At 42.0% G+C, this 27,806-nt stretch overlaps 1 protein-coding gene across 1 annotated transcript; it reads left to right on the plus strand.

Moving 5' to 3' along the window:
- Positions 1 to 1,171: 1,171 nt before the first annotated feature.
- On the plus strand, positions 1,172 to 15,512 carry LOC134291044 (uncharacterized). Its single transcript, XM_062858308.1, has 3 exons — positions 1,172 to 2,052; positions 3,040 to 5,370; positions 15,380 to 15,512. The coding sequence occupies exons 1-3, from the start codon at positions 1,172 to 1,174 to the stop codon at positions 15,510 to 15,512; spliced, it is 3,345 nt and encodes a 1,114-aa protein (XP_062714292.1).
- Positions 15,513 to 27,806: the final 12,294 nt, after the last annotated feature.

Genomic DNA, 27,806 nt, shown 5'->3' on the forward strand with positions numbered 1-27,806 from the left:
CGGAACGGGAATCGAACCCGCCGTCTCCGGACTGGCGATCCATAGTCTTAACCACTAGGCTAACTGGAAACCCCATCCCTGAAACCCCCTTAGAAGCCCTAGGAAACCCCGGGACACCCGAAAACTTCTCTGAAACCCTTCTGAAACTTAAAAATGAAAATATGATAAATTTTAAACAGTTAATTTAAAATTTTGACAATCGGAATAAACCGTACAACAATTAGCGAGAAATATTCTACATTAGTGTTGCGGCGCAACAAGCCGACTGGCAACCAGCTCGATGGATACAATGCGTCATGAGTGCGAGAGTCTATAGCGTAGAGGGTTTACCGCTCCTGTCAACACAGTGACTGAGCACAAATGTGCGATGTATCCTATAGATAGCAAAGTTTAGGTTTTGTGGAGTTTTGATATATTATTGGTGAATTGGGATTATTTCTTGGATTATAATTGGATCTGATTACCGTAAATTTATAGACAAGTAGGTACTCATTACATTAAATAATTTAAGTATACTAAAACACGATATCACGATAGGTTGACCTAGTCAGACGACCAGTGTTTACGTGCAACCGTGAAGAATTTAGCACCTAAAGTTGCAAGTATGGCCTTATGAATTCTTTAAATTATGTAACTAACTGATTAGCTTGCAGCACCTGAATTACGAAGCCGTAAGAACAGTTGATACGTGGACAGCATATCGAAGAGAAGAGGACTGAATTGTATGTATAACATATATGTTCTTTGTTTGGTTTCATCGTAACTATTCCGTATTTCAGCTTTGAAGCATACGATAGAAATAAACGCTATCAAAAGTCAGTCGTTCTTTAGTCCAGCATCAACATTCTTCAAAGAATTCATCTCTATTATGAGTGATCTCAACCGAACACCGGAGCCAGTACTATCTGGCTGTGTGGCATGTAACCGGCCACACACCGAGGACAACTTCGTTTGTTGTGATAAGTGTGATCGATGGTGGCATTTCTCGTGCGCCGGTGTTACAGCATCAGTAGAGATGCGTGATTGGATCTGTTCAAGATGCTTACCTGTCCCGTACACGACGCCGGGTAGCGTAACTTCGTCGTTGAAATCTGTTTCTTCGAGCCATCGACTACGAACCGAACAACATTTGACGTACCTAGCGGAGCAACAAGAGCTGGAAAGACTGAAAATGTTAAAAGAATTTGAGTTGCAGAAGAAACACCTAGAGCAAAAACATCAGTTGCTAGCTGCGCAAGATGAAGGCGACAATCAGAGCGTTCGCAGTCGTCGCAGCATCGTTAGTCACTCGGCACGCAGCACCCGAACCATGAATTGGGTACAGCAACATAAAAATGCGAGCAAAGAAAATGTTGCAGTAGGTGCACCGCTGGATGGAGCGGTAGGCGGGACGTTAAGTGCAGTGCAAGCAACAGCGCCTGCTGGAAACGACACTCAGCAGCGGCCTCAGCATGTTACGCCCGGGGAGTCCGTGCTGGTTAGAGAGCTTAAAAGGCGTGAAGAAGAATCTCAACGACAGATTCAAATGCTGAGGGATCAGTTGAATCAGCTGCAGCTTGAAATACAACAGCAGAAAAAAGGCAATCAAGTTACAAACGCGGCGACATCGAAGGGAGCAGTTTCTAAAACACGTCCCAATATTACGGCTATCGCACCACCAGCTCACCGGCTACCTAGTTATATAGATTGGCAAATTTCCCCTGTCGAAACTGGTCAACCCGCCCCGATAATGACATTCGAGCAGCCGCGAAAACACGCGCGTTCATTCCAGAATGCCGACACGGTGCCAGACATTCCCACATTCGAACAGCAGCGTAATGTCGCGCGTATGAATCAAATGAACAGAGAGGTCGGACAAACTGTACGTCAAAGAGAGCAGTCTAGCTGCATTCCCCAAGCATCATCCGTCGAACGGAATCCAGTAATCGAACGTCAACGGCCGCAGCCCACACTAACTATCGCGCACTCGGGACCGAGCAGCAGTGAACCGCCAGCAGACATGGCCGTGGCCGCGGCAAACATCGGACCTACTCAGGAGCAATTGGCGGCAAGGCAGGTTTTACCACGTGACCTACCGACGTTTAGCGGCGACCCAGCCGACTGGCCTGTATTTATTAGTCATTATAACTACACAACGCAGGCATGCGGGTATAGCAACGGCGAAAACATGATTCGGCTTCAACGTTGTCTGAAAGGCGCAGCTTGGGAGTCCGTAAAAAGCCGCCTTATTCTTCCGGCTTCTACTCCACAAGTGATAGAGTCTCTGCGAATGAGATTTGGGAGACCGGATCTGTTAATAGAATCCTTTATCGAAAAGGTGAAAGCTGCATCAACTCCCAGAGCCGACAGACTGGATACATTGATCGAGTTTGGAACGTCAGTCCAAGGCCTTTGCGACCACATTGTTGCCGCCAATCTGCTAGAACACCTAGAAAATCCAACGCTGTTAAAAGATCTGGTTGGCAAACTTCCTGCGGAATACAAAATGAAATGGGTTTCATATCGCAAACAAGCGATAAATGTCAATTTGAAGACCTTTACTGCCGCTCTACGCATAACTGTCCCATGTTATATGGGATTCCCATATAACATGGGACAAACGGGCGTAGAACGGCAGTTTAGCGTCTTTATGGAGGAAATTGTTGAAGACGCATATAGTGTGTCCACGTTTGCTTCCAACGACCGGCAAACCAAACGTGATGGATCTAGACACAACAATGGTAGCTTCGTTCACGCCGACATCGGTGACGATGTGCAAGAACATAACGAAGAAAGCAGGGCTAAGCACGTATCGGCAGGTGTAGAATGTTCCGTCTGCCATAGGTACGGGCACCGAGCAAAGGAGTGCAAACTATTCCTGGAAATGACTGTCGATGAACGGTGGAAGAAGATTCAGAATCAAGATCTTTGCCGCACATGTCTGTTTAGTCACGGACGTAGAGCATGTCGTAACTCTAACAGGTGTGGTATCGATGGCTGTCAGTACCGCCATCATCCACTGCTACACCCTACCGCAATTAAGCACCCGCCTTCAAACAGACATCAGATTGATCATATGCATCATCACAGCCAATCGAAGCTCCTATTCCGAATAATTCCGGTCACGTTATATGGACAACAAGGTATCATCAATACGTTCGCCTTTTTGGACGAGGGTTCTTCTCTGTCGATGATTGAGAGCAGCCTGGCCGATAGACTAGGAGTTGATGGATACAGTAGGCCGCTCTGCTTGAAATGGACCGGCAACGTAACCCGCGAAGAAAACGACTCCAAAAGAGTGGCATTCGAAATCTCTGGACTAGGAAAAACTGAACGTTACTGGATTAGCGACGTCGGGACTACTAAGTCGCTGAATCTTCCAATGCAAACATTGCCCGTGAAAAAGTTGATGCAGGACTTTCAACATCTTCGAGGAATCCCTATTGAAGAATACCACGATGCAGTACCCCGTTTGCTGATTGGCGTTGATAATCTCAAACTATCACTTCTTTTGAAAGTGCGTGAAGGAAAAGAAGGCGTTCCAGTTGCGGTGAAGACTCGTCTTGGATGGTGCGTCTACGGCGGTCAAAGAAGCGATGATTCTTCCTTGGCCAGTTACCACATCTGCGAATGTAATGAAGACACGGGAATGGACGAAACGGTCAAGGCGTATTTTTCGATGGAAGACGTTGGTGTGCGTCCGACGAACGACTGTATGTCTGAAGAGGACAAACGGGCGCACCAAATTTTGGAGGAAACCACCATTTTTGTTGGCGACCGGTATGAGTCTGGACTTTTGTGGCGTTTCGATAAGTTCGAATTACCTGACAGCTACCCAATGGCTATCAAAAGGCTACAGTGTTTGCAGCGCAGAATGGAAAAAGATCCAGTGCTGAAAGAGAACATTCAGCGACAAATACAGGAATACCTGGAAAGAGGATATGCCCATCGAGCATCCGCCAAAGAATTGTCGACAGCTGATCCACGTCGAATATGGTTCCTTCCATTAGGGGCAGTTGTCAACCCTAAAAAACCCTCCAAAGTTCGTCTTATATGGGATGCTTCGGCAAAAGTCGACGGTATTTCGTTGAATGATATGCTGTTAAAGGGACCCGACCAGTTGGCTTCGCTACCAGGAGTGATATTTCGTTTCCGACAACATCGTGTTGCAGTCGTCGGGGACATAAAACAGATGTTTCACCAAATATTCATCAAAAATTCTGATCGCTACGCACATTGTTTTTTGTGGTCTCCCAAGGCGCAGAAGAAGCCAGACGTTTTCGTAATGAACGTTGCCACTTTCGGTTCTACCAGCTCCCCGGCCACAGCACAGTTCGTGAAGAACGTTAACGCTCAGAGATTTTCCGAGGAATTTCCCAGAGCTGTTGAAGGCATCGTCTACAACCACTATGTTGACGACTACCTCGATAGCTTTCCAGATGAAGATGAGGCCAAGCGCGTAGCGGGAGAAGTTCGAGACGTACACAGGAAAGGGGGGTTCGAGATACGCAATTGGTGTTCCAATAGCTCTGCAGTACTGAAACATTTGGGCGAAAATCAAGATAAAGTGGTGAAAAACCTCAATCCTGATAGCGGCGGGTTACCTGATCGCGTCCTAGGTATGCTGTGGAATAGTGAAGAAGACGTTATACACTTTGTGACTGCCATGCGCGAAAACATCAAGAAAATAATCCAAGAAGATGCACGACCGACCAAACGCCAAGTTCTACAATGTGTGATGACGCTTTTCGACCCATTAGGGTTACTAGCGCCGTATTTGATATTTGGAAGAGTTCTAATTCAAGACATTTGGCGTGCAGGAACCAAATGGGATGAACAAGTGGACGATTCCATTTTCCAGCGCTGGCGGGATTGGGTAAAAATACTACAGGACATCGACGAAGTACGGATACCACGGTGCTATTTTCGTTGTGCAAACCGCCTCAGCCTTGATCGTATCCAATTGCACATCTTCGTAGACGCCAGTCCGGCTGCGTACTCTTGCGCATGCTACTTTCGTATAATCAACGCACAAGGAAAAGCAGAGGTGGCACTGGTCGCTGCCAAAGCAAAGGTAGCTCCGTTAAAGATGATGAGCGTTCCCAGATTGGAGCTCCAGGCTTGCGTTCTTGGAGTGCGTATGATGAAGCTCGTTATAGACGGTCACACCTTCCCGATAAAAGCTCGTTTTCTGTGGACCGATTCCAGTACTGCCCACACTTGGATCAACGGAGATCCATACAAATATCGTCCCTTTGTTGCACATCGGGTCAGTGAAATCTTGGACACAACAACACGCGAAGAATGGAGATGGCTAAGATCCAAAATGAACTCGGCAGACGAAGCGACAAAATGGGGTGTGGGTCCTCATTTCAACGACCAGAGCATTTGGTACAGCGGGCCGAAGTTCTTGCAGTCTTCAGAAGAAAATTGGCCTTGTGCAGAACCAGAAAATCCAGAGGAGAAGGAGATGCGTTCGTGTTTTCTACATCATGAAGTACGCGCTCCAGAAAGGATAGTGGATGTTACACGATTCTCCAACTGGAATAAACTGCTTCGTATGACCGCGTACGTTCATCGATTCGTTTCCAACGCTCGGACACCGGTAAATAACCGCAGCGGTGGGCCTTTGGCTAGAAGAGAGTTGCAGAAGGCAGAAGTAACGCTGTTCAGGATGGTACAATGGGAATGCTATCCAGAAGAAATGATTGCGATGGCAAACCCAAACGAGCCGAATCATGCTGAAGAAAACTTTATAGAAAAAAGCAGCGTACTCTATTCACTTACTCCACGCATCGATACGCACGGAGTATTACGAGTCGATGGTCGTATCGGAGCTACTAAAGGAGTGACTCGTGACGTAAAGTTTCCTGTAATTCTTCTCAAGAAACATCACGTGACAAATCTAATACTGGAAGATTTCCACCGAAGATTCAAGCATGGAAATAATGAGACAGTTGTAAATGAAGTTCGTCAAAAATTCTATATCCCTCACTTGCGCAGGATGGTGAGGAACATAGCGAGTCGCTGCTTACTGTGTAGGATTCGGAAAGCTCTTCCGGTAGTTCCACAAATGGCTCCGCTTCCGGAAGCTCGTTTATCGCCCTTCGTTCGTCCGTTCACTTATGTTGGAGTGGACTATTTTGGCCCAGTATTTTTGAAAAGAGGCCGGAGTACTGTCAAACGATGGGTAGCGCTTTATACCTGCTTGACTATACGAGCAATTCACGTAGAGCTGGTTTGCAGCTTAACTACAGAGGCGTTTATTATGAGTGTCCGCAGATTCGTGGGGCGTCGAGGAGCACCGGTTGAGATTTACAGTGATAACGCTACTAACTTTCACGGTGCAGAAACAGTTCTTCGGCAACAGATCAACGCAGGGTTGGCCTCTACATTTACCAACACGTGCACTACATGGAAGTTTATCCCTCCTGGGGCCCCGCACATGGGCGGGTCCTGGGAGCGAATGGTGCGGTCAATGAAATCTGCACTCTCAACAGCAAATAACGACGAAAAATTAAATGACGAGGAATATCAGACGCTACTCGTAGAAGCTGAAGCAATCGTGAACAGTAGACCGTTGACATACCTACCGCTGGTGTCAGCCGAGCAAGAAGCACTGACACCAAATCACTTTTTGCTCGGTAGTTCATCGGGAGTCGTCGCGCCATCAGTTCAGCAAGTTAGTGGACCTCGAGAACTTGGACTATCCTGGGGAAGACTACAAAATCAGCTAGACGGATTCTGGAGAAGATGGGTGCGTGAGTACTTGCTCACACTCACCAAACGTACTAAATGGTTTTCCAAATCGAGGAATATACAACCCGGGGAACTAGTTCTGATAGTAGAAGATAGGAAACGGAACGGATGGACTAGAGGACGCATCTTGGAAGTCATCCCTGCAGCAGATGGTGTAGTTCGTCAAGCGTTAGTGCAAACTATCAATGGAATACTACGGCGGCCAGTATCGAAGCTTGCCGTATTGGAGATAGCTGGAGAAAATGAAACCTCAGGGACCGAGGGTTTCATCGGAGGGAGGATGTTGCGGCGCAACAAGCCGACTGGCAACCAGCTCGATGGATACAATGCGTCATGAGTGCGAGAGTCTATAGCGTAGAGGGTTTACCGCTCCTGTCAACACAGTGACTGAGCACAAATGTGCGATATATCCTATAGATAGCAAAGTTTAGGTTTTGTGGAGTTTTGATATATTATTGGTGAATTGGGATTATTTCTTGGATTATAATTGGATCTGATTACCGTAAATTTATAGACAAGTAGGTACTCATTACATTAAATAATTTAAGTATACTAAAATACGATATCATGATAGGTTGACCTAGTCAGACGACCAGTGTTTACGTGCAACCGTGAAGAATTTAGCACCTAAAGTTGCAAGTATGGCCTTATGAATTCTTTAAATTATGTAACTAACTGATTAGCTTGCAGCACCTGAATTACGAAGCCGTAAGAACAGTTGTACGTGGACAGCATATCGAAGAGAAGAGGACTGAATTGTATGTATAACATATATGTTCTTTGTTTGGTTTCATCGTAACTATTCCGTATTTCAGCTTTGAAGCATACGATAGAAATAAACGCTATCAAAAGTCAGTCGTTCTTTAGTCCAGCATCAACAATTAGGATGAGCCAACTCTAGGGTCTATTTTCTCTTGGAAAATATAATTCAAAAGAAATAAAATTCAATGGGAATTATAAGTAATGACTGGATCTAGATATTTACTGGCACTGGATGTTTTGCTACTCCCGTGTAATTATGCACGGAAAAATTCCAGTACTAACCGTTCAACAATTGGCGATTTACCCTATATTCTTCTAACATTCACTTTTATTCTTTTTTTTTCTAGGTATGTCACAAATTGTGAACAAAAACAGGAACGCCGCGGAAAGTTGCAAAACCATCCACCTACTTTCCGTCGTCATTATGCGCGAATCAGGGCAACCATGCCCTACTACCCTGTGAAGTGCACCAGGCAAGCAAGTAAATATTTCTCCTCCATCAACCACTTGACATACTTCCAACAATGTTCTCCGGGAGAGGTGCTCTGTGTGCTGCTTGCTCGTCGAGTAGCTCGTTTGGCTTCACGTCGAAAGCATCATCCTTAAGTAGTGTAGGACCTTAAGTCCTTGAGGGTAGCTCAAGAACGAAAGTAACAACCCAACCGCCATGCCAGCCAGCCTGCCTGTTTCTGGTCGGTTTGAATGCTTCTTGCGTCGACCTTGCGCTAGTTTTTGAATGTTGCTGCTGAGGTAGCATAATGAATTCCGAAACAATGTTGTTGGAAGGAAGTGCTGCTGATGCCGGCGCCCAAGCCCAAGACCAGAACGCATGAGATTGTCAAACTTGTGCAGCGAGGTGCTGGCCAGTAGAGGTCAAGTGAACGCGAGTCGCAGAAGAATGCCGATGCGGAGAGCTCCCGAGTTGAAGTGAATTGTTAATCAAGAACAGGTGGTCGAAACCAAAAGGTGTTTTGATCATATCTTGTTTAACCCTCTAATACCCAAATTTTTGATTTTGATCTAAATATCATTTTTCGTCATCTAAAATCGATTTAAACATGTTTTGGAAGAAAATTCTTTTTAATTCTCGATTTCGTGAATTTCAGTTTTTGATTTTTCTAATTTTTATTTTTGGCCATCCCCACACTTTTATATTTTTCCTGGAAGCCAATTTGGGGAACGGATTTTTTGAGATGAAAACATTTTGAGATTTTATGATTATTGTTGAAATATTATTATTTTAAGTTTTTTTCACAGAAAATTTTATTTTCCGTGTAATTTTAAGGAAAATAACTTTAGAGTGTATTCTATTCCCTAAAACTGTAAAACAAGGATAGAATGATTTGAGAAAAAAATAAAATATGTTAATTGTAGCGATTCAATACAAATTAAACAATGACTTCTGAAAGGTGACTAAAACATCGATTTTTCAATGATTTTAAAAAAATGTAAATACGCTTTAAAATACACCAAAAACCATTTTGACATATACAAAACAGTCCTAAATATCAGCCAAAAATATAAAAAAAATGATTTTCCACAAAACAAAAATTACGAAAATGCTCAAACTATACCCCGTCTAAAGGCGGGATTGGGTATTAGAGGGTTAAATTAAATTATTATATTTTATCGCCAAAACTTGATCTTCTTGTGTAATTCTTTCTCGCTCGGGCTAACTTCCTTACCTGAGCACCAGTGAACTGAGTGAATTACTTTGATGTGATTTGCTTACAAATCGGAACGATTTTCCGGCTAATCAAAAACTTGACCTAAAAGCATTCTATTCAGTCTTCGAGCGACATAGGAAGTCGCTCTAAAATGTGGTTTCTACTAAATACACCTCAAGAGAGGGGCTTCGAATCGAGACAATGAGCGTTGCACTGTGCAACACTCAAAGCCAGATCGAAGGTAAGCGTGGTGGTTCTTTTGATCTGGTCGTTGAGCTTGATTGAGATCTAAGCTGCCGTAATGCAAGATACCCGCAAGGCACATTTATTTGGCCAATGTTAATTCTGAGACTTTGGTTGGAATTTATCTGAAAGCGCACGCCTACGCCTTATCTGTGCAATGCAGGAACTGGTTCCAATAAAGGGAAAAATAGTTTCTGAGGCCTTTGAAGTCGACAGTTCAACTGTTATTTATTCGATTGAATTATTGGTAGGTAGCTACTGTAATGGCATAGTCGGTACATGATCGAAGGTCTTTGTTGTTTTGAAACGGTTTCGTTCGATTCGAGTGCAGTATAAGATTATTAGATCAAAAGGATATGATTTTTTACGTTTTTCGAACCTGGGGTCCATTGGATCCCAACATATATTCGTGCGTATCCCGTGATCCTTACTTTTGAAAAGGGTGTAAGATGTTAGAATGTTTCCGTTGGGTGGCACTAGAAAGCATTTTAAATTCCCTTAAGTCAACACATAAACGGAACATCTAAACAAGCTGACGAGATGCATTAAAATAATTGGGTAAATCGCAGTTCCGTGGACGGGTAGATACAAATCCGGGGAGGAATCCCTGGAGGATTTCCTGAAGGAATTCCAGCTAAAATCCCTGGAGGAATCCCCGGAGGAATTCCTGGAGGGATCCCCGGAGGAATCCCTGGAGGAATTCCTGGAGGAATTCCCGGAGGAATTCCTGGAGGAATTCCTGGAGGAATCCCCGGAGGAATTCCTGGAGGAATCCCCGGAGGAATTCCTGGAGGAATCCCCGGAGGAATTCCTGGAGGAATCCCCGGAGGAATTCCTGGAGGAATCCCCGGAGGAATTCCTGGAGGAATCCCCGGAGGAATTCCTGGAGGAATCCCCGGAGGAATTCCTGGAGGAATCCCCGGAGGAATTCCTGGAGGAATCCCCGGAGGAATTCCTGGAGGAATCCCCGGAGGAATTCCTGGAGGAATCCCCGGAGGAATTCCTGGAGGAATCCCCGGAGGAATTCCTGGAGGAATCCCCGGAGGAATTCCTGGAGGAATCCCCGGAGGAATTCCTGGAGGAATCCCCGGAGGAATTCCTGGAGGAATCCCCGGAGGAATTCCTGGAGGAATCCCCGGAGGAATTCCTGGGGGAATCCCCGGAGGAATTCCTGGAGGAATCCCCGGAGGAATTCCTGGAGGAATCCCCGGAGGAATTCCTGGAGGAATCCCCGGAGGAATTCTTGGAGAAATCCCAGGAGGAATTTCAGGTGGAATTCCTGGAGGAATCTCAGAAGGAACTTCTAGATGAATTACAGGAGGAACTCCTGGAGGAATCCCAGGACGAATTTCTGGAGGAAGTGACAGGACGAATTCCTGGAGGAATTCCTGGAGGTTTGGTGAATGTGTTAATGATATTGATTTTTTTAAATTAACTTTGTTCTACCAGCAGACACACCGTGTGCTGTTGTGGATTCTTAAACTTGGTCCGCAGTAATAGTTTTGAGGAGGCCTGATCTGTAGCTTAATAATTCCATGATATAAAATGGATAAATCACGAACAAGGTAAAATACTAGTACCTTGATTTTTTTTTCTGCAATTAGCATAATAACTGAACTGCCTAAACCATATCGGTGGAAGCAACTGACACTGACTGTGCCAATGAACGAATCGGAATCAATGGCAGCAGAACCAACCGACAGCGACGACCAATTTGTGGCGGCATTCGTTTAGGCTTCTCGCTCCGAAAGTAGTACGTTCTTGAAGCGCGATCGTGTCATCCGTTCGTCGGTGGCAGGTAGCTAGCTGCCCTGTTGTTGTGTCTCTAGAGGTCGACTGGCAAGAGTCGTGAAGTTGACCGTGACGCGAGCGGATCGGAACCGATGAGTCGCAAAGGGTACCCTGACTTTAGGCATTTTTTAAACAGTTTGGACGTACCCTGAACGGGCTGTACTTATCCTCAATGTGCTCTTTCTCTCTTGCACTGTTGGTCGGTATGATTTCCAGGCACGTGGAGAGCGATTGGTGGGATGTTCCGTGATCGTGGGATGGAAATAACTGATAATCCATGAGAAACCGAAAAGGTAATGTCAGTCGGTCGTGGACACGATCAATGCGTTGCGTTGGGTACTACGGTGAAGGTTTGACCGGTGTGGTCGTCGCTTTGGACAATGGTCACATAATTGAGGGTAATTTTGAACATGGATGGCATTGAATAGGAACTGTTTATATTTCATGTCGCAGATTTCTAAAAAAGATAGAAATATTTTAAATATTATTTGAATAGAACTTTATTTGTGTTAGTAAACAAATTTAATTGCTTTTTATTATACGGCTAACAAATGATGATGATGATGATGATTATACGGCTAACAAATACACTAAAACCCTACAAATGCTATATGTTATGTTTAGCTAGTTGTCCCCGCAAACGTTGTATCGCCATTTTGATCTTGAAAACAGTTGGTCCACTTTTAGCAACATAATCTAGATCAGTTTCATTGTGATCGTGTCCTTTCCACGTCCAGCTCATTCAGTACTTGTACAGTTTTTCGTTTTGATTTATTTTCGTAACACAGTGGCCCACACTTATAAAAAAACATAAAAGTCGAAAAATGCACAGTCTTATTCCCCGAATTATTTTTTTGTACTTCCAGAAGCTACACTTACCCGAGCAGAGGAGAATATCAAATTCATAGCAACAGAATCTCATAACATGTTTTTGTATCATAATTTGTTATTATTGACTTATCAAAGAATTACTTTTCAATATCATGTTTTGTTGAGCAATCTTATTTTGTTATGATCAAGTTATTAAGATTCATCCACTTAATAACATTTCCATAATGTTGGATCTTCCACCAACGAGTTCGAGGGAGCAGGATTCCGTAAATATAACCACCGTAATAAAACACAATAGCTGAGTGTTGTTGGAGCGGATAGTTATAATTTTCCTAATGGGAAACAGTAATTTTATGTAATAGAAGTTAATGCTTCATGATACACAGCAAATTCACTTGATAGTTCAATTTTACATCTGAGTAATTCATCGTAATATAGGTACATACAGCTTATAATAACTTTGAACTTACGTTTTAGTCCCTTGAATGTTCGCCTAGTGTAGCCTCGTTGTGGTCGTTAGCTTAACTAGATTAGGTAAATTGTTTTTTTTTTTTAATTTTTCCTAATTTAGGAGGAATTCAATTATTTTTCTTACCGTTTTAGAACAATCTGTAGATATTAAGTTTTTCAGGTTATACCGGATATTTACATCAGATCACCTATCGCACGAGCAAAGTAATAATTATTATGGAATATTGTCAAATCATTTAGTTCACTTATATTACCTAATTTTGTAAGTAGTTCAATATATATCAGGCAATATTATAATCAATAAAACTACAAATTAACTGTAAATGTTTGCTTAAATCACGGCAAGAATTCTTAGCGAAGCATGCGGTACTTCTTATGTTCTCTGTTTACTTACGGTTTGACAGCTATGATACCTGACGCCTATGAGTTACTATCGATCCTTCTGCTGGTGTGCGTAGATCCAAGGTTGATACGAAGTAGGTGCGCGCTGGCAGCAGGGGTCTGCCAACACTCCCCCCGGGTACGTTGGCCACTAGGCCAACTTACTCTTCGTCGCGCAGAACATCCAACACCGCTAGTTTAACCACAGGTCGTTCGTATACACCATGGGTCGTCCGGACGGTGGCAGATCTGATTACTCCATCTTTGCTGTTACGCGTATCAATCACTTTCCCTTTTGGCCAGCAGTTTCGTGGCAGCTTCGGGTCGACTATAATAACTACATCGCCAATCCTTATTGGCGGTCCGCAACTCGTATGCCATTTAGCTCTTTGTGTTATTTCCGGTAAATAATCCGACAGCCAACGTTTCCAGAATTGATTGGCTATTACTTGCGATGTCCGCCAGCACTGGCGCACAGCTGCATTACTATCGTCGATGGTAGAAAGTGGTTTGATGCCGTTGGAACTTCCTAGGAGTATATGGTTGGGAGTGAGAGCGGGGGCAGCGTGATCCTCGATGGGCAACCTTCACACTGCGAATCAACCGCTCCCAGCTCCCACCCATGTGAGGTGATGATGGCGGGTTGAAGGACCATTCTATTTCGGCACTGCCAAACTCGCTCATGATGGCTTCGAGATTTTGCAACTCTGCTACTCGTCCCAGTTCTCTACAAGTACCAATGAAATTAGTTCCTCGGTCACAATATATCCGGCGAGGTATTCCACGCCGAGCAATCATGTTACGGATAGCCATGACACATGAATTTGTACTAAGGGAATGCACAATCTCAATGTGTACAGCGCGTGTGGTCATACATGTTGCCAGCATCGTCCAACGTTTTTCGACTCTTCTTCCGATTGCTACCTCCATAGGCCCGAAGTAGTCTATTCCTACGTGTGTAAAAGGCCTTGCATATGCAGCCAGCCTAGCTGGAGGGAGATCTGCCATTATTGGGGCAGACGGAGCAGCATGTTCGTTTTTGCAGCGTTGACAATTTCGCCGAACTTTGGCGTAGCAAACACGGATACTTGGTATCCAATACCTCTGACGTAGCTCGTTCACAACTGTTTCGTGATTATGGTGATGAAATTTGTTATGAACGTAGGAGATAATCAACATAGTTACGTGGTGATCACGAGGCAGAAGGATCGGATTTTTTGCTTCTTCTGTGATAAATGCACAATGAGATGTCCTTCCTCGCATTCGAAGCACTCCGTGACTATCTAGCCACGGGCTCAGCTTGAAAATTGAGCTACTCCTTGATACTTCTTTTTGATTAGATAGGGCATCTACTTCTTCGGTGAACGCTTCACGCTGTATTTGCCGGAACCAGAACTGCTCAGCCTTACGTATTTCTTCCAAACAGAGAGGTCCTTTCCGTTTTGGAAAACTTGGATTGCAGCTACGACAGTTGTTGGCGAAACGGTAGACGAAGCCGACCACGCGCACTAGCCTGTTCCACGATGAAAAGTTCTCGCACGTTAGTAACGGTGTTGATGCTGATAGGTGACATACCATACTGGAGCGAAGTTCTTCCTTAGTGGACGTGCTGCTTGTCGGTTGTGTTGGCCATTCAACTTCATCTTCCCACAGAAACGATGGTCCGTTAAACCATCTACTCTCGTTTGACAGGTCTGCTTGCGACTCCCATTTTGTAGCATCGTCTGCAACATTCATTTTCGTCGGGACCCATCGCCAACTGCTTGCTTCTGTAGCGTCGAGAATTTCACTAACACGATGTGCTACAAATTGAGTGAAACGGCGGTGATCAGAATTGATCCAACATAGGACGTCTCTTGAGTCAGTCCAGTAGATTCGTCTTTTAAACCGTGTTGACAAGGAGTCAACGACGGTTTGAGCTAGACGGACACCCAAAATGGCAGCTTGTAGTTCTAGTCTGGGAATAGACTGGAACTTCAGTGGGGCAACACGTGTTTTAGCTGCGACTAGGGAGCACTCTATTTGATCGCCAGATGAAAAACGAACGTAGGATACTGCGGCAAATGCATTTTCACTTGCGTCGACGAACGTATGAAGTTCCACATCATAGACAGTAGCGGAACTAATATGGTAACACCGAGGGATTTGAACATGCTCGACGTCTGGTAGCACTCGAAGCCATACTTTCCATTTAACGTACAAATCGTTGCTAATCTTGTCATCCCATTGTACACCTGAGCGCCAAATCTCTTGCAGCAGAATCTTGAGATATACGAGGAAATGAGCGATGAGACCAAGGGGGTCAAAGATTGTCATTAATACCCGCAACACTTCTCGTTTTGTCGGGGGGCGTTGTCCTTTCAGAAGATCATCGTCATATCTTGTCCATCCGACCTTGTACGTAAACGTATCCGATTCTGTACACCACCACAAGCCCAATACTTTCTCTGTCGAAATTGCGGAGCACAGATCTAGATTTTTTGTTGTTGTTTCAGGTTGTCCTATGCCTTCAATTACCGCTCGGGAATTGGAAATCCAGTTGCGGATTTCAAAGCCACCTTGAGCGTGCACGTGTTTTACTTCCTGTGCAAGCTGGATCGCTGTCTCTTCGGATTCTACGCTTACTAGCATATCATCCACATAATGCTTCTTTATGATAACTTCTGCTGCTTGTGGATATTCACTAGCGTACCGCTCAGCGTTAATGTTTTTTACGTATTGGGCACTACACGGGGAGCAAGAAGCACCAAACGTCATTACGCACATCTCGTACACAATTGTCGATCCAGATTCGTCGGTCCAAAAGAATCGCTGGCATGGTCTATCTTCTCTGCGAATTTGTACCTGATGATACATCTCGCGTATATCTCCAGTTAGCCCAATCCTATGCATTCTGAACTGGAGCAGGATAGCTAAAAGTGAGCAAGTTTGATCAGGCCCTTTCAGAACTCAGAAGTGCAGAATTTAAAGACACTCCATGGGTTGTAGCTGCTGCGTCCCACACAATTCGTATTTTGCCGGGTTTGTTGGGATTCACGACTGGAAAGATGGGTAAGTACCAGGAGCGCTTCACATGCAGGTTTTCTTCGTGTGGTTGTAACCTCCGTATATAACCTTTCTGAAGATAATCGTGTATCTTTTCGTTAAGGGCTTTTGCTAGCGTAGGCTCACTTTGCATTCGTTTCTGCAGATGATGATGTCGACGAATAGCCATTGGTCGGCTATCGGGAAGTCGAATGTTGTCGTTCCGCCACAGAAGTCCAGTTTCATACCTGTTTCCGTTATAGACTGTAGAGGACTCCAATAGTTTACAGGCTCTCTGATCGTCGGATGACAGAAGTGCTTGACTCGGTTTTATTACTCCAAGACTGTCAAGAGCAAAATACTCCTTCATTGTCTGGTGCAAATCTTCATCGCTCGTTTCGTTTGATTTTACATGGTAGGAGAAGTGCACCAAGCTTGACGCAGTATTTTCGCAACTCACACCGCATACGGTCCAACCGAGCCTCGTTTTTGTTGCGATAGGTTCGTCCAGTTTTCCTTCTAGGCCTTTTAAGACCAAGCTCACATGAATGTGTTTCATGCCTATGAGAATTCTCGGTCGTACTCGTTCATATGATTCAATAGGCACGCTTCGAAGATGCGGATATTGTCGTCTCATTTCATCCATGTCCAGTGTTTGATACGGAAGTTGTAGCTCCTTCACCGTTCGTACCGCATCCAGATTGAACTTCCTCGCTCCGTCATGTTGACCCGCAATTGACACATTGGTGACACGTGAATGTTTTTCGAAGCGCTCGGTTCCCCCCGTCCAGCGAAGACTTAAAGGGTGTTCCACTCCCTCAAGCCCAAGTTCGTCGGCTAAGTCTTGATCTAGAAGAGTCAACTCCGATCCATCGTCGAGGAAGGCAAATGTGCAAATTGAACCTCTGTCGCCGTAGATGACCACTGGTAGATAGCGAAATAAGACAGCACTGGAATTGGAACCGTGCGTGTTACACCCATGACGTGCAGAAGTTTGTTCTGGATTCGATTCACTATGGTCAAACACCTTTTCTCCTTTGAGTTTTTGTTCTTTGTGGAGAAGCTCGTGGTGCTTAAAAGAGCACCCATCCTTACCGCAAACCTTCGTTTGACAATCACCATAGTGTTTGCGGAGGCATCGTCGACACAAACTGCAGTTTCTCACTACGATCCATCGTGACTCACGTGGCATTTCCAAGAACTGTCTACACTTGTCCACGCTTGTGCAGTTAGCATTACACACGGGGCATTTGTCGCTGTTTTTTCCACAGTTATCCGTTTGGGAGTAGGAGTCTGACGTTCCTGATTCTAGGTGAGCATTGAGGAAACCGGGTCCTTTCTTTGATGAACGGGAGTCATTGCGCACTGCTTTAGGTTCTTGTATTCCTGGAATGGTCACCGTACTTGCTGCTTCCGCCAGGGAGTACATCCAGTTGCCAAATGTGGCTAAATTGACTTTAGGACATGTTTGTCTATACCTGGCCCAATCGAGTTTAATTGATGGCGGGAGTCGACTAACGAGCTGATGAAGCAAAGACACGTTATACATGTGTTCTTCTAAACCACAGACATCCAAAATCGAACAGAAATTCTGCACCTCAACCGCGAAGTCCATGATTGTCTCCAATTTGTCTTCTCTGAGCATCGGCAGTTCATTGATTTTCCCAATTAGCGAATGGATAACAGCTTCCGGCTGCCCGAAGCGCATCTGGAGGGTTGCTATTACTCTTCTCACGTTCGACGGATACATCAACAGACTTTTAACAGCATCGTACGCTCTTCCCGTGAGGCACTTTTGTAGTCTGATCGCATTCTCTGCGTCTGTGAATCCACACATCTTCGGATTTCCCAGAAAAAGCAGGAAGATCTTTCGATATAGCTTGACGTGCCGCTATTTGTTTCGAGCTAAGCGGGCATAGGTCATCGTCCATCTGATGGGAACGATTTCCAGAGCAGTGTATACCAGCTGCCTCTCTCGGGAAATTGCAATTTCCAGTCAGTCCGGGTGGTACAGCGGCTGAAGACTGACGGTAGTCGTTTGGCATGGTCGATTTAGCTGGCAATTCTACATCGCGACGGAGACTATTCCCTCTAACCGAAAACGTACGACCAATTGTTAGCTGATCCAGATGTGCAGATAGACAGTTCGGATTAGGTGGGGGTAACGACTGTTGGTAGTGGGTGGAATTGCGTTGGGGTTCGAACGAAACCAAGCCACCAGGACAATCTTCTTTCGCTTCGTTACTTTTTACCCAGTCCCGTACGCGGTTCATGCTTGAAGAGACACTTGAAGAATACGAAGAACCCTCACTGGCCATTTCCTCCAGAAGGGCGAACTTTTTGTCCAGGAATTCACGCTCGATTCTACGTTCTGCCTCCAGTTTCTCCATTTGTAGCTTTAACAGCGTTCTTGAAGATCTTCTAGATGATGTAGTACTCCCAATACTAGAACCTTTCAGCGACGGCTTTCCTGATGCAGCATCTATGATCAGGTTTGGTTCGTTAACCGAATCTGCTGGCTTGTCGGATTTACTCGGACGATCTCTTGCATCTTTTATTTGAAGGTGGTTGGGTGAGGTGGATCGTTCTCGATGGATCCATTTTGCGGACACGCATTTCGGACAACTCCAGTTTTGATTTTCCACCTCTTCGGAAACCCCAACGCAAGTAAAATGATGCCATTTATCACAATCGTCACACTGTACCATTCCTCCTGAATCCGGTCCTTTGCACGACTTGCATGAACGCCCAGGTACAGTTTTATTCGCTGCTGACTGATTAGGATCTGGTTCGCTGGTGACCACTACTGCTGGGTTATTATTTTCATTCTGCTCACTTGATACGCGGCTTCCTTTAGATTTTGGAGCCTTTTTCTTCTTTGCACCTGTATCTGATTCACCACGGTTCGACATGATAGAGGCTAGTTGACCATAAAACGAAAATTATAAGATGTTGGATCTTCCACCAACGAGTTCGAGGGAGCAGGATTCCGTAAATATAACCACCGTAATAAAACACAATAGCTGAGTGTTGTTGGAGCGGATAGTTATAATTTTCCTAATGGGAAACAGTAATTTTATGTAATAGAAGTTAATGCTTCATGATACACAGCAAATTCACTTGATAGTTCAATTTTACATCTGAGTAATTCATCGTAATATAGGTACATACAGCTTATAATAACTTTGAACTTACGTTTTAGTCCCTTGAATGTTCGCCTAGTGTAGCCTCGTTGTGGTCGTTAGCTTAACTAGATTAGGTAAATTGTTTTTTTTTTTTATTTTTCCTAATTTAGGAGGAATTCAATTATTTTTCTTACCGTTTTAGAACAATCTGTAGATATTAAGTTTTTCAGGTTATACCGGATATTTACATCAGATCACCTATCGCACGAGCAAAGTAATAATTATTATGGAATATTGTCAAATCATTTAGTTCACTTATATTACCTAATTTTGTAAGTAGTTCAATATATATCAGGCAATATTATAATCAATAAAACTACAAATTAACTGTAAATGTTTGCTTAAATCACGGCAAGAATTCTTAGCGAAGCATGCGGTACTTCTTATGTTCTCTGTTTACTTACGGTTTGACAGCTATGATACCTGACGCCTATGAGTTACTATCGATCCTTCTGCTGGTGTGCGTAGATCCAAGGTTGATACGAAGTAGGTGCGCGCTGGCAGCAGGGGTCTGCCAACACATAATATACTTTGTTGTAGATCAAGTTCTGCTATTATTCTACTATTGAAATTTGTACATTCCCGAGCAGAAGAGAATATCAGTAGCATAATAAAATATGTTATTTTGGCATAATAACTGCATAATAGAATCTGTATTTTTTATGTTATTAGCATATCTTATTATGTTATAAACTTGTCTGTCATAAGCGGCAAAATAACAAAAATCAAAACAAAAAAATGTTCCTGGAAAACCAATTTAATAACATGTTTTGTTGGATTCAATAATAACTTAATAACAATGAATCTTGCAGTGAATTTGAAAACTTGTTATTGTTGTGTTATAGTTCATTACATAAATGTACAAATTTCAATAGTAGAATAATAACAGAACTTGATCTACAACAAAGTATATTATGGAAATGTTATTAAGTGGATGAATCTTAATAACTTGATCATAACAAAATAAGATTGCTCAACAAAACATTATATTGAAAAGTAATTCTTTGATAAGTCAATAATAACGAATTATGATACAAAAACATGTTATGAGATTCTGTTGTTATGAATTTCAGAAGAATTCCCCCTGGAATTCCCAGGAATTCCACCAGCACTGCAACTATGAATTCTTATAACAATTCTTCTAGAAATTATTGCCGGAATTAGTCCTCGGATTCCCCAGGAAATTTCTCCCGGGATTCTTGCCACAGGATCCTTCCGGGTTCCCTTCTGGATGTCCTACCGACATTCTCACAATGATTTCTACCATAGATTTTCCCAGGGACTCCTCCAAAAATTCAGCTCCAGGAACTCCTTCAGGGATTCCTCCAGGAACTCCTTCAGGGATTCCTCCAGGAACTCCTTCAGGGATTCCTCCAGGAACTCCTTCAGGGATTCCTCCAGGAACTCCTTCAGGGATTCCTCCAGGAACTCCTTCAGGGATTCCTCCAGGAACTCCTTCAGGGATTCCTCCAGGAACTCCTTCAGGGATTCCTCCAGGAACTCCTTCAGGGATTCCTCCAGGAACTCCTTCAGGGATTCCTCCAGGAACTCCTTCAGGGATTCCTCCAGGAACTCCTTCAGGGATTCCTCCAGGAACTCCTTCAGGGATTCCTCCAGGAACTCCTTCAGGGATTCCTCCAGGAACTCCTTCAGGGATTCCTCCAGGAACTCCTTCAGGGATTCCTCCAGGAACTCCTTCAGGGATTCCTCCAGGAACTCCTTCAGGGATTCCTTCAGGAACTCCTTCAGGGATTCCTTCAGGATCTCCTTCACAGGTTTTTCCTGGGATTCCTCCAGGCCAGGAATTGATCCCTCTTTTGTTTTCTAAATTTCTTAAGCAGCGAAAGAGAACGATTTGTTCGTGATGACACAGTGCATTGGAGTATAGATGATCGTACAATTCGTCGTTGCTAATCAGTGATTGACCTGAACCATCGAAATTGCACAAGCAACCTACAAACTGAGCTTAGGAATAGCTTATCGTTCTCAATGTACACCTTCGAGAATTTCAATTTGTATTACGGTGTTCGATAAGCACAGTTAATTAGCAGACTTCACTTCTTTCTTACAAACACTTATTTTAATTTGTCTTAAAATTTAACACAGATACGAGTATGACGAATTCAATGCACAATAACGTAATTTTTCGTGTAGATAAAATTGGTTCGACGTCTGATTGCAACTGTATGTCGGTCTGTACTGGGGAATCGTATTGTCTATTTGATATCATCTGTTTTCTCTCGGGTGTGAATGATTGTATTGGAGTTGCGTTTGGCGTTGGATATTTATCGGTCATTAGATGAGGAGATGCTTTAAACCGAACATACCGGCCCCCACTGAAATAACTATTTCTGAACTCCAGATTTCTTCCGATGAACTGGGCCCTTCTGATAGAAGGCCTTGTATTCTAGTAATCGTATCACTAACTGTTGTCACATGAGGATATTCTGATTGTAGATTGCTTCTTCATTGATCAAATCAATGCGTGACGTGGTGATTGATCATTTTCGTCGTCGAAATACTCTCGATTTGTAATGTAGTGGAGGATGTCTCGAAGTGCATTCAGCAATGCTGTGGTTGACAGCGGCTGTGTTGCAAACAGCAGGCATATTTGATGCTTGATCGAATAGTTTTCCACTAACTACCCAACCAAATACGGAGTTGATTAAGCTCGGTAGGCAATCTCCAAGCGAAATACGACCATCAACCGAAAAAAGGTCAAAGAAAACTTCTGCTCCTAGTACTACGTCGATTGGCGCGGGATCATAAAATACTGGATCTGCTAGATGTATGCCCGTTGGAAGAGGCCAGTTTGACACATTAATTGGAATCGTTGGCAGATCTACGGTAACCTTCGGAAGGACTAACAAATCCACCTTTTTTGAATACCGGGTAATACGAGATTTGACCGTTGTTCGAATCCTGTCTCGTACTTCGGTTGACGATTGACCGATTCCTGCAATTGGAAGGCTCATTTTGTGGCGACGAATGTGCATCTGCTGCACCAATTGCTCTGACACAAAGCAGCATTCACTTCCCGAATCCAGCAAAGCTCTAACATGATGCTCTTTTCCTGAGTCATCGGCCAAGATGATGGATGCTGTTGCTAACAATACCTTGCTCCTCGATCCATTCCGTGATATGCAGCTTGTTATTCCAGTGTACGCTGCCGGCATTGCTGTACCAGACTCATCATCGCTCGTTTCCCTTCGAAGGTTGGTACACAATTGGGTGTGATGACGATCGTGGCATTTTCGACAATAGCTTTCGGATCGACAATCATTCGCATCGTGCCCTCTTCGAAAACAATTCCGGCATAGCTGATGACGACGAACTATGTCTTCCTTTTCGTTCACAGATAGTTGCGAGAACGTTTCACATTGATATAGTAGATGACTTTCAGAGCAAGCTGGACAAGGTTGCAGATAGAGTGTGTTAGCACTATGGGAAGCAGTTCGTGTGAGGTTCGGTTTGTTCGAGTTGGATGAACGGTCTGTTGGGCGACCCTCAATAGTTTCGAGAACGTTGATCTGATGCTGAAGAAAGTCTACCAGCTGCTGAAACTTTGTTGAACTATGGTTTTCCGCGTATTCCTCCCAGCTACGTCTTGTCTTAGAATCCAAGCGAGTGCTCAAGAGGTGCACAAGAAGGACGTCCCATTGTTCGGTTGGTTCACCTAACTGCTTCAGAACTTTCACATTCGTCTGAAATTTGTCGACAAGCAGTTGGAGCTCTGTGGCTGTCTCGCGCTTCATTACCGCAAAGTTGAACAGTGATTGAACGTACATGCGCTTCAAACGACGTGAGTTTTGGAAGTGGCTTATCAATAGGTTCCAAGCAATGGAGTATTGTTCGTTGCTGACAGGGATGGTTTGAATCAACTGAAGCGCCTCGCCGCCCAAGGACGAGCGCAAGTAATAAAACTTTTCTATTGTAGATAAGCTAGTTGACGCATGCACGAGTGAAGTGAAGAGATCGTGGAAATTCATCCAGTTCTCGGGTTCCCCACAAAAAGTCGGTAATTTTATATCCGGTAGTTTCACATGAGTTTGATTAGAGCTGCCGATCATTTGGGGAGCCATTGGTTGGGCTGGAGCATGCAACAGGAGAAGTGTTCCTTTTGCGCGATAATACGCTTGTTCGAACTCAGAGCGCTCTGTAATATATGCTTCCAAAACTTCGTTGTTTTCTTCCAGTGTCTCCAATTCGGTTTGCACTACATTGAACTCGTTCCATAGATCAATTAAATTTTCTAACCGTACGGGAACCTCACAGTTATCCTTTTCGGCTTGATAATTGTCCACGAAACTCCGTATCGACGCGAAGGATGTTATGATGCTCCGTTTGCGGTTCCTTAATCCACGCATCTTACGATCAGCAGCAGACATGATGATAGATGGAGCAGTCTAAAATCGACAGACCGCGTAGACCATACAAAATTGAATATATTGATTGGAGTTACAATTACCTGATTACAGGCAAGGTATTGCCTTAAACTAAAATATCAGCAGACGCTTCTCCAGTCAGATGATCTTTGAAGGTGATGTGTAGGTAGGCGAATTGCAGTTAAATTCAGTTGCGCTGCATTGATAATCGGGATCCAGAGACGATCATTTATTTATCAGTCGGTTCCGATAAAGTTGCTCACACATCGCAGCATCCGATGGATATACAAAAAAAGATCACGGTAGAACAACTCACAACAGAATAGATATATTGAAATTGCACTCACCTATGTGAGGCATGAAAATGCCTGGTATTGTTTTACATATGATATGGCACGTTCGCCGCACAGTCTTGAGTATGCATTGGCAGGTGGAATGGAATAATGATTCGTGGGGTTTTAATTGGTCAGAGCGGATTCCTTTCGACGCTCTATCCGGCTCGAAGGACCATGTTCGATAAGCACAGTTAATTAGCAGACTTCACTTCTTTCTTACAAACACTTATTTTAATTTGTCTTAAAATTTAACACAGATACGAGTATGACGAATTCAATGCACAATAACGTAATTTTTCGTGTAGATAAAATTGGTTCGACGTCTGATTGCAACTGTATGTCGGTCTGTACTGGGGAATCGTATTGTCTATTTGATATCATCTGTTTTCTCTCGGGTGTGAATGATTGTATTGGAGTTGCGTTTGGCGTTGGATATTTATCGGTCATTAGATGAGGAGATGCTTTAAACCGAACATACGGTTTTCGAGGAAGGGAAAGAATGTTAATGTGACGTGTGTTGCTTACTTGAGACCGAGATCACCTCTGCTTCTCCAGGTTTGTCACGGGCAGAAAGTGTCCATATCCTCAGTGTAACAAAGAGAGAAAGAAAATACTCTTTCATGTGGATTTACCGCTAAGATTCGGTTGTGGAGCGGACCTGGTGTAATGGTTAGAACACTTGACTATCACGCCGAGGACCTGGGATCGAATCCCACTCCCGACAAACTCACGAAATGTGGGTTCTTCCTTCGTAAGGGAAGTAAAGCGTGGGTCCCGAGATGAACTAGCCTAGGGCTAAAAGTCTCGTTAACACTCCTGCGTCGATGCTATTTTTCACTTACACGAACGTCTATGCCTCGAAAAAAGTTGGAACGCTAATTTCAACCTTCTATATCTCGGCCGTTAGAAGTTCGATTTCAAAAATTTTTTTAGCAATGATTTTTTTAGGATCTCTGGATGAGTATACATGTTTTGAAAATTTTCTCTGATCAAAATTCTAATTTCTAGTACTAAAAAACCCGGAGCAAGTCGTTATAAATTTCGTAAGATTTTTATGTTCGAGCAGAACTTTAAATTTATCGCGATGACCACATGATTTTTTGATGGTGAATAGCCCACACGAGTGTTATAAAGCTATCAATGTGATTATAGTGATTATTTATCACTCAAAGCACTGCAATATATTCACAAAACTACGTATAATACAGAGAAAACCATATTATCTTTTGTAACTTTAAATTTGTCGCGATGACCAATGTATTTTTTTATTTTAAAATGTGCGCATATACTTGAGGAAGAAATTCTCAGAACATTGTTGATATTTTTCTCTTCAAAGAACTACAAAAAATTCAGAAAACTACGAATTTTTCAGGAAAAATATACAATTTCGTTATAATTTCAAACTAATCTGGAATTCCCATACATTTTATGATTTTAAAATATTTGCGTATTAATCCAGAACAAGTTTGCAGAACATTATTGATACAAATCTGGCCAAACAACTACAAAAAATTCAGAAAACTACGATTTTTTCAGGAAAAATATACAATTTTGTTATAACTTCAAACTAATCTCGAATTCTTATACATTTTATGATTTTAAAATATTTGCGTATTTATCCAGAACAAGTTTGCAGAACATTATTGATGTAAATCTGGCAAAAGAACTACAAAAATTCAGAAAACTACGAATTTTTCAGGAAAAATATACAATTTTGTTATAACTTCAAACTAATCTCGAATTCCCATACATTTTATGATTTTAAAATATTTGCGTATTTACCCAGAACAAGTTTGCATAACATTATTGATGTAAATCTGCAGAAGAGCTACAAAAATTCAGAAAACTACGATTTTTTTCAGGAAAAATATTTAATTTGGTAATAACTTCAATCTAATCTTGAATTCTCATACATTTTATGATTTTAAAATATGTTTGTGTATTTATCCAGAACAAATTTGCAGAACATTATTGATATGAATTTGGCCAAAGAACTACAAAAATTCAGAAATTTACTATTTTATCAGGAAAAATATGCAATTTTGTTACAATTTTAAACTAATCTCTAATACATTTTATGATTTTAAAATATTTGCGTATTTATCCAGAACAAGTTTGCAGAATATTATTGATGTAAATCTGGCAAAAGAGCTACAAAAAATCAGAAAACTACGAATTTTTCAGGAAAAATATACAATTTTGTTATAACTTCAAACTAATCTCAAATTCCCATAGATTTTATGATTTTAAAATATTTGTGTATTTATCCAGAACAAATTTCCAGAACATTACTGTTATAAATTTGGCCAAGGAACTACAAAAAATTCAGAAATTTACGATTTTATCAGGAAATATATACAATTTTGTTACAACATCTTATTGGTCTCAAAATCTTAGACATTTTATGATTTTAAAATATTTTTGTTTGTATTCAGAACAAGTTTGCAGAATATTATTGATATGAATGTGGCCAAAAAACTACAGAAAATTCAGAAAACTATGTTTTTTTCAGAAAAAATATACAATTTTGATATAACTTCAAATCAATATCAAATTCTCATACATTTTATTATTTTAAAATGTTCGCGAATTATCAAGAACAAGTTTGCAGACATTATTGATATAAATCTGGCAAATGAACTACAAAAAATTCAGAAATTTACGATTTTTTTCAGGAAAAATATACAATTTTGTTATAACTTCAAACTAATCTCAAATTCCCATAGATTTTATGATTTTAAAATATTTGTGTATTTATCCAGAACAAATTTCCAGAACATTATTGATATAAATTTGGCCAAGGAACTACAAAAAATTCAGAAATTTACGATTTTATCAGGAAATATATACAATTTTGTTACAACATCTTATTGGTCTTAAAATCTTAGACATTTTATGATTTTAAAATATTTTTGTTTGTATTCAGAACAAGTTTGCAGAATATTATTGATATGAATGTGGCCAAAAAACTACAGAAAATTCAGAAAACTGTGTTTTTTCAGAAAAAATATACAATTTTGATATAACTTCAAATCAATATCAAATTCTCATACATTTTATTATTTTAAAATGTTTGCGAATTTATCAAGAACAAGTTTGCAGACATTATTGATATAAATCTGGCAAATGAACTACAAAAAATTCAGAAATTTACGATTTTTTTCAGGAAAAATTTACAATTTTGTTGTAATTTCAAAGTAATCTCGAATTCCCATACATTTTATGATTTTAAAATATTTGCGTATTTATCCAGAACAAGTTTGCAGAACATTGTTGATATAAATATGACTAAAAAACTTCAACAAAAATCAGAAAACGTCGAGTTTTTCGGGAAAAATATATAATTTTATTGTGACTTCAAATTGATCTCGAATTATTATACAACCAGGAAGGGGTCGTCGGCTTCATGGGAGGCCGCGCACACGTTGGATTTTTGCAGTTGAGGAGGACCTAAGGACTCTAAACGTTCAGGGCGACTGGAAGCGATTGGCCCAGGACCGAGGCCAGTGGAGGCGGATACTTCATTCGGAGTAGAATCTCCGCTACGAGTTGTAACCCATCAAGTATCAAGTAAGTTATTATACATTTTATGATTTAAGATTTTTTGCGTATTTATTCAAAACAAGTTTGCAGAACATTGTTGATAGTTAAGCTGCTAAGAATTACGAAAAATTCAAAAATCTACGAATTTTTCAGGAAAAGTATTCAATTTTGTTATAACTTAAAATTGATCTCGATTTACTGTATATTTTTCGATTTTAAAATATTTGCGTATTCATCCAAAACAAGTTTGTAGAACATCGATCATAGCTTTCAAAAATATTCAATTTTGTTATTACTTCAAATTGTTGTCAAAATCCCATACGTTTTATGATTTTTAAGTAATTGCGTATTTAGGCAAAACAAGTTGCACAACATTGCTGATATAATTCTGCCCAACAAACTGCAAAAAATACAGAACACTACGATTTTTTCAGGAAAAATATACAGTTT

The sequence above is a fragment of the Aedes albopictus genome, chromosome 1 (genome assembly GCF_035046485.1).
Source record: "Aedes albopictus strain Foshan chromosome 1, AalbF5, whole genome shotgun sequence".
Lineage (NCBI taxonomy): Eukaryota > Metazoa > Arthropoda > Insecta > Diptera > Culicidae > Aedes > Aedes albopictus.